This window comes from Pollicipes pollicipes, unplaced genomic scaffold, assembly GCF_011947565.3.
Source record: "Pollicipes pollicipes isolate AB1234 unplaced genomic scaffold, Ppol_2.1 Scaffold_4740;HRSCAF=5597_pilon_pilon_pilon, whole genome shotgun sequence".
Classification (NCBI taxonomy): Eukaryota; Metazoa; Arthropoda; class Thecostraca; order Pollicipedomorpha; family Pollicipedidae; genus Pollicipes; species Pollicipes pollicipes.
The window spans coordinates 16,663,513-16,675,815 of record NW_023596545.1 but is presented as its reverse complement, the minus strand read 5'-3'; the positions used below and the strand labels follow the sequence as shown (position 1 = coordinate 16,675,815).

The following is a 12,303-nucleotide window of genomic DNA, read 5'->3' as shown; positions in this document are numbered from 1 at the left end:
TCAAAAGTCTATGGGGCACCCATTGCGCATGTTTCGGCATCAAAAACGCGCTCCTAGCTTCCCTAGTCTCGAAGCAGCGACGGTTTTTCAACACCGCGCCTCGATGTACATCTTGGCACGGCCAGCTGGCGGCAATCGGCGATACCGCGGAACGCGCGCGGCGGGCCGACACCGTTACATTAGCATATATCAAATGCTTAAATATTGTAAACATGTGCTCAAAACACATAAACGTATACACCATTCTGCTCAAAATTGAGAAAGGAACACGCCCTATAGGCTTGATGTCGCCACGAGGCACGGTCTCGTATGTATGGTGTTGCAAACATGTAAAACGATTTCCTGGGAAATTCGATTTTTGTCCCGGCATTATGGGGTCGATTATTATCCTAAGAATACGAGGAATTAATGCTAATCGTAAGATCTCAGTGACTGGTGGCGCTTTGTTACGCTCTGTCTTGCTTAGCTAAAACGCCCGGGGGAGTCGCGTCGCCCCCCCCCCCCCCCCGATCAGTCCGCGTTATGAAAAATGGCGAATCAGGCCGAGGGTTGAGGAAGAAAGGTGCCATGCAGCCTTTCAGAAGTGAGATCAACCACAACTACCGGCTTAGTGGTACGAATGGTACCTCAGGGCTCACCGCCTATCGCCATCTATAAAAAGTTGGCATAGTCAGCGCGGCTCAAACCAGTTGGTGTGTTCGGAGCAGGCGGCTATAGCATGGTGGCGAGCATACGACAGTATCATAAAATGCCAATAATCAGACACAGAGGGTATGGCAGTTACACTTGATAGCGCACTCCCGAGCCAGAGCACGCGCTCTTGAAAGAGTCGCCCCAGCTTTTATGGGGTACGAGGGGCCGGTGAAGCGGATGTTTACACCAGCCTGCTCTGCTGAAACCAGCTGTAGATAAGGTCACACATACAGATCCGCGCTGGCCGGTTGTCGCCCCCGCGTGGCGCGATTACTCCACTGCGAAGTCGCGGGGACTTTGCACAGCCTGGGAGACCACATCGCTTCGCTTATGTCATACGAGAAGAGTTCACTGTAAGGCGCGTCTTATTGCTCACCATTTAAAGCCCAGGACACGCCCAGTTCAGTGTAAGCGGCCACATACACATTATGTGTTAGCACTGACACGTCATCGATCGCGCAATTATCCTAAAAACGCCACCATCACAGCTGTTGGATCCCGTGTCCTTATCGCGTTTAACGGATCTGTTCATACGAGACATGGCAGTAGAATCAGCTCCCGCCAATGACAAAATAACACCGCACAGCTCACTGTGATCGGATTATGAACAAGGCAGGTGGCCAGATTGCACAAATAAGCTGAAAGTTAATAAAAAAGGGACAGGGAAAACAACACTGGATAGAAATCGGGTAGTAGCAATGCCCATTCCAGGGACAAGTTTCACACTGCTAATCTTAACATGATCCATAACTCCACGCCCATAAAGCTTTCAGGGAGCACGTATTTGTTCTACAATAACTACGCAAGGGCGCGGCGTTAAATATTCCACGACGCAACTTAAATTCACACGGGAATGATTCTACATACCGATCTGCACGCCAGCAACCACACAATGGGGAGACTAGTAGCCATTTCGTAGGTTCACAAATGCCTCCCCCTCCTCTCCCCCGATCCGGATCTCGTTCGGCCGAGCGCCAAAGCCGGACTACTCCGGCGCTGGCGGCCGGCTGCCGCGGCCGGGGAGGGCCTCTGCAGCCACCTCACTCCTGCTTGCCCTGCCTGTCCGGCAGCGTCCCGGAGCGGGCCTCTGGGCCATTCCAGCGTCGGATGACGCGGCGCCGAGCCGTCACCACGAAGCTGAGCACGAGCGCCGCCGGCACGCCCACCAGGTACAGCGCCACCACGCCCCGCTCGTCAGCCATCCAGCACTTGAGCACCGCGTGCGAGTCGGCGTTCACACGTAGCTGTGGGCGGCACGTGCGCAGGGTGAGGCCGGGCCACCAGACGGACCGCCTGGGGCCGCATAACCAGCGAGTCATGAGCCTCAGTCATGAGGAGTCTTTAGTCGAGGGACGGCCGGCATGAGCGATGACGGGTTTCACAAGGTTATGTCTTGGCAACCACTATGTTGTTCATTGCTTGTTAAAACTATACCGGGCATTGCTGCTGGTGGATGATGGTAACTGCATCGCATGCACCGAACAGTTATTTTCCGAATGGGCTATGCGGGCCCCGTTAGTCTCAATTGTCCACGAATGTCGTCTGAAGAAGGGGGGGGGGGGAGTCTGCTGGGCTCGTAATCCGGCGGCATTGGGTGCAAGTCTGAGAGCGTGAGCGCGTTGCTTGGGCCATTGTCGTGACCCGGCGGCAAAAGCGTCCGCTGTCATCCAACCCGAGCGTGGATCTGGCACAGGCCAGTCACGTCGCGGCATCCTACAGTACCAAAATGATCAACTCACAGTCCCCCCTGGCTAAAAAAGTATGAGGGAATATAACCCACTCCGGCAGCAAGGCCTGCTTGCTGAGTCTGGCGCAAAAGCATAGGGTTCTGCTGTACAGGCACTCACCGAGCACACTGCCGTCTTTGCAAACCATTCGGCTTGCAGCACGGTAAGCGACTAAGCATAACTAGGCAAAGCTTGGTGCTTAGACCCTGAGCCAAGGGTGAACGACGGCGCAATTCCAAGGAGCCGTCATTTAATCCGCGCCAGGCGGGGTCTGAGGGCTCCTGACGACTTTGTGCCACAACTTAACAACTGGTGCAAGCATGCCGAAATTTTTAACAGCCAAGTCCACAACATATTTCCACAATACCTCAGAATTTGGATATGCCTTTTTGTTGTGCTGTGAGTTACAACGCCTTTTCTTCGAGATCCTGCCAGTTGCCTTTGGGTGTCAGCGCATTATCACACTGGGTTGTCATGCAGTATACTATATAGGGTACGCACACAAGCCTGTCAGAGTGGTCGCTCTCTTCGCCGCCCAGTACACCCCACCACCCGACCGGTGCCAGGCGACCGGGCCTCAGCCCGCCGACGCGCTCACCATGAGGAAGGACGGGTCGGCGCGGTTGCGCCAGCTGAAGGAGGGCACCGAGTGCTCTGTGACGGGCCCGAGCGGCGTGCGGTGCTCGGTGCGACAGGCGTGGTGTGTGTGGCCAGACGCCACCAGCCGCGGCCGCAGCCGCGTCAGGATCGCCGAGCTCGCCGCCGCCGAGAGGCACTCCCAGCCGGCGCGGAACGGCTGCGTCCGCTCGGCCGGCGGGGCCGCGTCAGGGCCGGCGCAGTGGGCGTCCGACGCGCGGTACAGCGGGTAGTGCTGCGGCGCGGCGGACGCATGGCTGGTCAGTCCGTCGGTGCGGCGCGCTGCACACAGCGGCGAGCGCGCTCCGCTAACTGGGGCGCGCCACGTCCAAAACAGCGCTCACCAAACCGTCGGCACAGCAAGACATACATGACCGTCGCGACGTACAACTGCGCCTCATAGAGCGCCGCGTTGATCTGCTTGGACACAGTGCAGCGGCGCCACCCCCGCCCCCGGGGTGGGGCCGGCCGCATGCCCCGGCCCGTCGTCGTCGGCTGGTGACAGGCCGCCTCACCTGTAGTACGATCGGCCGACTGTACTGCAGTGTGGGCAGGTCGGCGGCGCACTGCGAGTCGGCCGCTTCAGAGCACCGCAGCACCTCTGCAACATACCGCCACGCTTGTATGCAACGGCAACGTACCAGACACAACGGCTTCGACCCAACGGGCAGCTGTTGGTCTAAGCGGCAGGGACGTAAGCGAGGTGGCACAGTGCCAGATCTCTGAACCACAAAGGGAGCGTGTCGTATTTCCAGCCCTCATGGCAGCATAATCTTGAAGTTACAAGTGAAGGCGAGCCGCACCAGGCTCAATCGGCATCCCCCCTAGAGCTGGAGGAGCGGACCACATTTGTGCAGGGGACTAACCAGACCGGGGGGAGAAGGACGGACAGGTATCAGGGGTCGGCACAGGAGGACGGACGACGGCCGGCAACCAGGAGGATGGTCGCCCGCTAGGAGGACGGAAGTCGGTCGGCTGCAAGAACGGAAGACGGTCGGCCGCCAGGAGGACGAAGGATGGCCGGCCGCCGGGATGGTCGGCCGCTAGGAGGACGGAAGACGGTCGGCCGCTAGGAGGACGGAGGATGGCCGGCCGCCAGGATGGTCGGCCGCTAGGAGGTGACGGAGATGGCCCGGCCGACAGGATGGTCGGCCTGCTAGAAGACGGAAGTACGGTCGGCTGCAACGGAATAAGGGCGCTAGGAGGACGTAGGAGGGCCGGGCCGCCCAGGATGGTCGGCCCGCATAGGAGGACGGAAGGTCGGTCGGTCGCCGGGACCGACGGACGTCGGTTGCCGAGACTCCAGGAACCGCCCGTTTGTATGATGATGATTGGAGACAGCTAGTGGCAGCGGGTACGAAAGCTAGGGTCCCTTTACACAGTTACCGTACAATTTGAGGTATTCTTCTTACGGCCGGAATGACCACGTACAAGGGCCACATGATTGAACGACTCCCAACACTTTCCATGGCCAAGGAATACGACGAGAATACAGAAGTCTCATTGCGTAGAAAAACCATTCGATACGCACTGTCTGTCAAATGCGCAAACCAGACCGGAGGAATGCATGCTTCTCTAACACACTCTACAAATCCCCAGCCCTGACCGCCAAGACACCTCCGACGCGTCTGACACCGACCTGCAGTCGCCGCAGCTGCCGGTCGGCGGCGCACAGTTGACACCGGTCGCCCTCCATCGCCACGCTGTTGATCAGCACCAGGTGGACGCGCTCCGCCAGCGAGACCAGCGTCACCCCTGACGTGTTGTGCGCCGCGTCGAACCGGCTCCAGAGATGCGGCCGCGCGCTGACAGCAGAGACGCGTCACACACCGGCAGGCGGGCGCAGGGCGCGCCACTGACCGCGCACAACACGTGATAAGACGACACCCACGGTCACGCTGCCAACGTGGCGTCCGCAGATGCTGCAGCTTCACGGTCCCTCAGCTCTGAAAGGAAAGGCGTTCAAATCCGCCGCGTTTTCAGCTTTGGGGAGGATTGGCCCAAATGGTTCCATCTCGCTCAAAATTAATTCAGCAACACCGTTCCGGGTCGCCTGCAGCGCGTGTCTTATTTGGATCTGGGGCAGCACCGGAATGACAAGCCGTAAACTTAATATTCGGATTGGAGTACTGGCAGGGCGAACATCAATCGCCATGATCAAGCTGATTTCAGAACCTGTTCCCACAAAACAAGCATAATGTTAACAGGGCGATGGACTCAAAGCGAAACCATTGAAGTTAGTTCCCACGTGCTCCTGGTCCGCTGCGGCGGGCCGCCGTCCTCACCTGTAGTAAAAGTCATCCACAGCGAAGGACCGCCGTCCTCACCTGTAGTGAAAGCCATCCACAGCGATGGGCCGCCGTCCTCACCTGTAGCGAAAGCCATCCACAGCGACGGGCCGCCGTCCTCGCCTGTAGTGAAAGCCATCCACAGCGACGGGCCGCCGTCCTCACTTGTAGTGAAAGCCATCCACAGCGACGGACCGCCGTCCTCACCTGTAGTGAAAGCCAATGTCGTGGTTGCCAGCCACCACCAGCCGACGGAGTCCTTCGGAGACGGGGAAGAGACTGTCGAAGCGGCGCACCGTCTCCTGGAACTCCTCCGGGCCGCTCCACTTGCCCTCGTCGTGCAGGTCACCTGGGTCACCAGACTACGCTGACGGTCCACTCACGCAGCTCCGCGGCCCATATAGACAACACCCAACTTCACCGGAACAAACTCCTCTCTTGCATTTTGTGAGCATATGACGAGGTACTGGGCAGCTGTTGTGCTCCTTTACCACAGCAGGCTAACGAACGGCGTGGCGATAGGCCGTTCTGAGCCGAGAGTTCTATATTCCCTTCATTCTAGCCCGTCAAAACCCCATCGATCATACTGAAAGTGGTCTACCTTAACTTGACGCCCATATCATCGTTGTCGCAAGATTACGTCTGACTCACTGCATTAAATGACTACTCACTGCCGAATGAGGCAACTAACTGCTGATGGCGATTCTGACGATGATTCTGATTGAGGCCACGAATATAAGAACGAGTACGCCGTGCCAACGACAGAACCGATGGCATGGACTTGATCGTGGTGATTCTAACACCCGCCAGGTTGAAGCGGCGGCGACACGGCTAGACAGTCGGAGGCAGCAGGTCAGGCTGCTGACGACAGCGACCAGCTGCCCGGAGCGGGCGCCCACCGAGGAAGACGACCGCGTGCGGCTGGTGCAGCGTGACGGCCGACACGTAGGACCGGTGCATCTGCCACTCGCGGCGCAGCTTGTCGAACCAGTGGCCGTGGCGCGAGCCGAGCAGGTGCGTGTCGGCCAGCAGCATGAGCCGCAGGCCCGGCTCGCCGGCGGACAGCGGCGCCGGCCACGCGCACTGTCGGCACCAGCACGCTGTAGGGCGCGCCCGAGGCGGCGGGACACACAGCGGGCGTCGCCCAAGGGCAGCAGGCAGAGCAGGGTGACGACACGGTGGGCGGGAAGGCCGAAGCTTTCACAGAATTGAGTGGTAACAATTGCGGCTTGCCGCACAAAGTCCAGTGGGACATAACACACGTAGACAGTTTGTCTGCCAACAAAGTTGCTGACCAGTTTCACCAGCACTATAGTGATATGTGCATGTTACATATGCTCGTGTTTGACGGTTCGGATCGTCCGTCACACGCGGAGCGGAGGGGCAGGGCGGCTAACCTGGGCCAGCACCGCATAGTGGTGGAAGACCTCGCAGTATAGCAACAACAGTACGCAGAACGCCAGCAGACTGGCGGCGAACACGCCGACCACGCGACATTGACAGCCGCCAGCCATCTCACCGGCTGCGGGTCAGCTGATCATCGTGGCTCACTGGCGACTCTGGCGGAGAAAAGCAGTACTAACGACGTAACACTGACGGCCGCCGGCCATCTCAGCGCTGCGGGCCAACTTTTCTTCAGTGCGGGATGCTACAGAGGTTACGTGCATATGTTGTGTATTGTAGGTGTAACGTTCACCACACGGAGTGCGCCGGGACAGCCTGAAAACAGGCACATTTCAAAGACGAGCTAATCACAACCAATTTACCCACAACGATCAAGGTATCTTGGGATAGGGTTATCAGGAACGCTCAAGGATAAATGGAGGATACCGCCCATAGCCTTGTCATTGCCGGAGTTACTAAATTCGTTTCGTGGTCTCGCTCTACTCCCAACTTCGTTGCGAGAAACATTGATTTGTCACGGCAAAGCATGAACTGCCGTCGACCGAGTCATTTGCACGCTGCAAGCTAGAACTTGATCTCCCGCCAGAACTTCAGCTTGACGTTGACGATGTCGATGAGCCACTTCTCTTGGAAACTGGTTTTCCCCGGCACGTGTCGCATTCGACTGGTCTCCATCATGTAGAATACCTGGCCAGACAAGGGGAGGCGACATTGGCACTGCTCCAATCTCAGGAAAGAACGGCTGGTGATGACTGCATTCGTGGCAAATGTGATGTAGCAGCAATTGCGATTCCTCGCATGTAAAGACCAACATTCACAAATCAGTTATTGGAATCACACGAGTTATGCGACCCCCTGAGGAAAAGACCCTGGTCCCGAGACAGCTGACGCCAGTCACGCGTTACAGGAGCTAGGGCCTCGGGTCGCGCCGGTATTACCTCCACGGGAGCGTTGGAGAACTGCGACTTCGGCACGGTGAGGAAGAAGAACACGTATGCGACAGCCTTCGGGATCGGTTGGTGGTGTTCTGGGATACTGAAGCGGACCTGTAAGAAGAGCGCCAACATCAGCAGCGGCGTGCGGTACCCGAAGACGACCTTTATGGTCGAACGCAGCATCCGGCTTAGTTGTGCATGAAGTGAAGTGACAAGAATGTCATCCTGGGTACATATCATCCAAACAAGAAGGGTGGGCGAACGGCAGCCATACACTACTAAGTTATGGACAACACTACCTCACTTAATTTTCTACAATAATCCAAATTAAGTCGTGTTCATTTTCTTCAAAATTTATACTCCTGCCAATAGGTATGTCGCGGCATGTACCTGGTGCTATTCGGAATACGCTTTCGTTCCTTCACATGAAGTTTGTGGTCTGTGTCTGACGTTTAAACCGCCCCGATTATCTCTAAGGAACGGAACAGCTTTTAACCCTTTCCAACACACCAATGCTCCAACCTACACTCCACTTGCTTTCGGCATCATGGCTCTGCAATCAAGTACAAGAAAAGAAAAATCAAACACTGGGTCCAGTAATCTGCGAGAGCTGCTGCAGTGCACCGCAGGGTCCTTGGAGTTGCTCCCACAGCCCACCTGGAAGACGTGACGCGCCAGCAGGCGTTCCTCCTCCGAGCGCAGGAAGTCGACGCAGTAGCGCCAGCGGATGGCGTATCGCCACGACCGCACCACGTCGTGCACGGTCGCCACGCCGCTGCGCACGTCAAAGCCGTCGGCCGGGGGCGGCGCCAGCGGCGGCACCGGCTCTGTCAGCAGGGCGCGGCAGGCGGCGCGGTAGGCCTGCACCAGCGCCGCCTCGGCCGTCTCCTGCGCGTCGCGGTCGGCATCGGCGCCGGGGGTAGCGCGCCGGCGGCCGGCGCTCGGCCAGCTCAGCGGCCGCCTCGGCCAGCGCCTGGCGCGCCCACTGCTCGGGCGGCCGTCGGCGCAGTAGGCGCAGCAGGCGTCGCGCCTCCAGCTGCAGCGGCGCCAGACCCAGCTCGGCGCAGGTGCGGTAGATGACGCGGTGCGCCAGGCGGCGCGCGCGCGCCTCCACGCCTCGCCACTCGGGCACCGTCATCACGTGCTCGGCCAGCCGCACGCCGAGCGGCAGCAGCCGGTGCACGGCACCGGCCGCCGACTCGACGTAGCGACCGCGCCGCCTCGAGCACGCGGCGCAGCAGCAGGCCGGCGGCGGAGAGCGCGCCCGGTGCCGCCTGCAGCTGCGGCAGCGCGCCGTCGTCCAGCAGCTTGGAGGCACGGGAGAGCACGGCGTGCACCACCGCGCGCGTGGCGTCGTACACGTGCGGCTCCGACAGCTCGGACAGGTCCGTCAGGTCAGACAGCTCGTCCGGGGGCTCGTCCGACGGCTCGCCTGAGGCCGGCGACGCTGCATTCTCGCCAGACGGTTGGCCTGATATGGGGTCTGGGGCGTTCGCTGCGCAGGACTCGTCGGAGCGGAGATTCGTGGCTTCTCCTGCCGATGAATTTCTTGAATTTCGGTCGCGGGTACTCGTTGCGGACGGTTCGGTTGAGCATAAATCTGAGGTCTCTTGTTCGAAGTGCTCTTCGGTGGGGGATGGAGATAGGGCTTCCTCCGCCGATGCCTTTTCTGACACGTGGTCGCCAGCATCCGTGATGGACGGTCCCTTTGAAGGTGGACTGCCAGGGGTCACCGAAGACGATCTTTTCAAAGGTAAAATGGAGGCATCTGTGGTGGATGACGGTTTTGAGGACGGATCCACATCACTGTGGTCATCTACTGCTGCCACCTCGTCCACAGGCTGGCTAGGTGCATCCTCTGTAGATGGCTCATCCACAGAAAGGACTGCACCATCCATTGTGGCAGGATCTTCAGAAGCAGAAACAGTGTCATCCTTTGCAACAGGATCTTCCAAGGCAGCAGCAGGCACATCTCGGGAGAGGCCGCCTAATTGTGTTGCAGCTGCATCCTTTGTGGAATGAACTTCCATGGGCAAAGCACCAGTATTGGCTTCAACTGCATCCCTTGATGCCATGACTGGGGCATCATTGGTGGGAACACCAGCAGGAACATTCTGCTTGGCTGGGTCTTCCATTGGTGCAAAAGGGGCACCCTTTGCAGAATCCTCTGATGGTGCTGTAGGTCCACCCTTTGAAGAACGGTCTTCCAAGGGCGTAGTTTGGTCATCTTTTATGGAAGAGTTTTCAATGGGTGTGGCAGGCATACCAGTTATAGGTGTTTCTTCTGTATGTGAGGCAGGCACAGTGGTTTTGGAAGCATTCCCTGATTGTATTGCTGAGGCCTCATTTGCAGACAGGTCAGCAGGTGCATTTTGTATGGAAGGTTCCTTTACAGGGGCATCATCTGTAGCGGGGTTCCCAGATGAAGGTGCAGGGACACTATCTACAACATGATTTTCTGATGAGGGTGCAGGAACACCATCTGTAGGAGGGTTTTCTGATGAAGATGCAGGGGCAGCATCTAAAGAGGGGGTTTCTGATGGTTTAGGAGCATTATCTGTAGAGGACTTCTCTGATGAGGGTACAGGGACATCATCTGTAGGAGGATTTTCTGATGGGCATGCAGGAACATCATCTATAGGAGGGTTTTCTGATGAAGGTGCAGGGGCAGCATCCATCGAGGGGTTTTCTGATGGTCTAGGAGCATCCTCTGTAGAGGACTTCTCTGATGAAGGTGCAGGGACATCATCTGTAGGAGGGTCTTCTGAGGATGGTGCACCAGGAGCTGAGACATCCATTATACAGGTTGAGTTTGGATAAGGACTTCAAGCTCAATGATGTGCTTTATAGTGCAGCATCTGAAATTGAAGTACCAATCTCAAGGATGCAATTGAGGGAATTTTAGGTTTCATACCTTAATCAAATTGTGCTGCTGCATTAGTTATAATGCACAAACCATCATTAAGGGTGAAGATAACAAAACTGAGCATTAAACCATTGCAGCATGTCATTCAGCAAGCCCACATTTCATTTCACAAAATAAATTTATTGAATAACTTGTAAGTTAGGACTTAAAAATAATCAACTTCATCTTTTAGCACATATCAAATCATTTCTCAATAACCATATATTCCATGTCATATTCCTACCACATCAAGACACCATATTTAGCCACCATGCCAATCAATCAACAGCTTGCAAAAGCTCCACCCTGAAAAGCACATGCTGGTTGAACTATCACAATAGCCTGACATTGTGCCTCCCGTGTAACAGACCTACACCTAACCAATACCTGCTGTTCTATGATGGTAAGCTGTGAGAGGGTAAGCTGATGTCCACAACAAAATTTGTTGCATGATTATTCATCGAATTAAATGTGATAAAAGCACCAGCTGACGAGCAATTTGATCTTGCCGCATAATGTACTTATGTGCATAATGATCACCAAGCATCCCATACACTAATTTCGTAGCTTGGGTGAACTTCACGTAGTTTCCTAGAGTAATGGCACTAGCTTTCCAGTGAGTCCATGATACAAAACGTGCTCAGCCATGGCTCTGTTACATATCCTTACCTGGAACGTGCAATCGGTTACCTTTCTAATGCACATATTTTCGCCTTATCGTTGACCGCCACCGGCTCCCCGGCCAGATACCGTCCAGGTCCAGGCAACCTTTCAGTCACAAATTGCCGCCCCCCAAGCCCTGCATTACTGCATTTTGGATAAGCGACGCTGTGACGTCATCATGGGACTTAATCATACCTTACCTTATGGTGATCGGGAATTGTAAAAGGCCACTAGGCCTGTAGGTCCCGGTCTCGTCAGGCTCCCGGTCCGGCAACCAAACAGTCTCAAATTATGGGACGTGTGGGACGTCGTACATGATGTCAGCCCAGTGCGTATCAGGCCTAGACTTGAACTGTTCAACTGAGGTCGACGACACGACCAGGTGTGGAAGAGCGTTCCAGTCGTTGACAACCCGCATGCTGAATGAGTTACGACGGACGAGAGTCCTAGCTCGCGGTTTTCTGAGCTTCCATTGGTGTCCTCTTGTCACCTCCGAGTTGTGCCTTGTCAGGAACTCCTCTTCCGATAGCGACATGCCTCCGTGAAACAGCTGGTACACTGTTACCATGTCTCCCCTGCGACGACGATAGTACAGTGAGGGCAACTGAAGGAGTCTGAGCCTCTCAGGGTATGGCTGGCGCCTCACTTCATAGACAAGCCGGGACAAGCCGGGCTCGCCGCTGAACCCGTTCTAGCCGTTTCTGGTCCACTTTGCCGAACGGGCCCCAGATAACGTTGCCATGCTCTAAGTACGGACGTACTAAGATCTTAAAAACCAATGGCAACGTGCGAGCGTCGATATTGGCAAAAGACCGCCTCACGACCGCCAGCATCTGGTTGGCCTTGGAGATCGCTTCCGCCGTCTGCACGTGGAACTGGAGCCGGTAATCCACGAAGATCCCGAGGTCCTTCTCGGTGGACTCGACCACGATTTCGGCGCCGTCCAAGAAGTACGTCAGCCTCGGGTTGCAGTTCCCGATGTGCATTATTTTGCACTTTGCTGCACTAAAGGGGAGCAACCACTCCTTTGACCACTTGGCCAGGGCGCCGAG

At 56.6% G+C, this 12,303-nt stretch overlaps 2 protein-coding genes across 2 annotated transcripts in view; both read right to left on the bottom strand.

The window, feature by feature from the left end:
• Positions 1–1,041: 1,041 nt before the first annotated feature.
• LOC119097999 (metallophosphoesterase 1) lies at positions 1,042–11,344 on the bottom strand. Its single transcript, XM_037220931.1, has 8 exons — positions 11,258–11,344; positions 6,742–6,903; positions 6,244–6,427; positions 5,552–5,693; positions 4,674–4,861; positions 3,572–3,657; positions 3,019–3,291; positions 1,042–1,937 (listed from the first exon to the last, which is right to left on the bottom strand). The coding sequence occupies exons 2-8, from the start codon at positions 6,856–6,858 to the stop codon at positions 1,734–1,736; spliced, it is 1,194 nt and encodes a 397-aa protein (XP_037076826.1). The 5' UTR covers positions 6,859–6,903; positions 11,258–11,344; the 3' UTR covers positions 1,042–1,733.
• Positions 7,313–12,303, bottom strand: part of LOC119097997 (puromycin-sensitive aminopeptidase) — a 21,804-nt gene continuing 16,813 nt past the window's right edge. The window contains exons 9-12 of the mRNA XM_037220930.1: positions 8,968–9,115; positions 8,341–8,458; positions 7,687–7,794; positions 7,313–7,435 (exon numbers count right to left, since the gene is read on the bottom strand). Coding sequence (XP_037076825.1) covers positions 7,313–7,435; positions 7,687–7,794; positions 8,341–8,458; positions 8,968–9,115 — 497 coding nt within the window. The remainder of the gene's footprint in view (positions 7,436–7,686; positions 7,795–8,340; positions 8,459–8,967; positions 9,116–12,303) is intronic.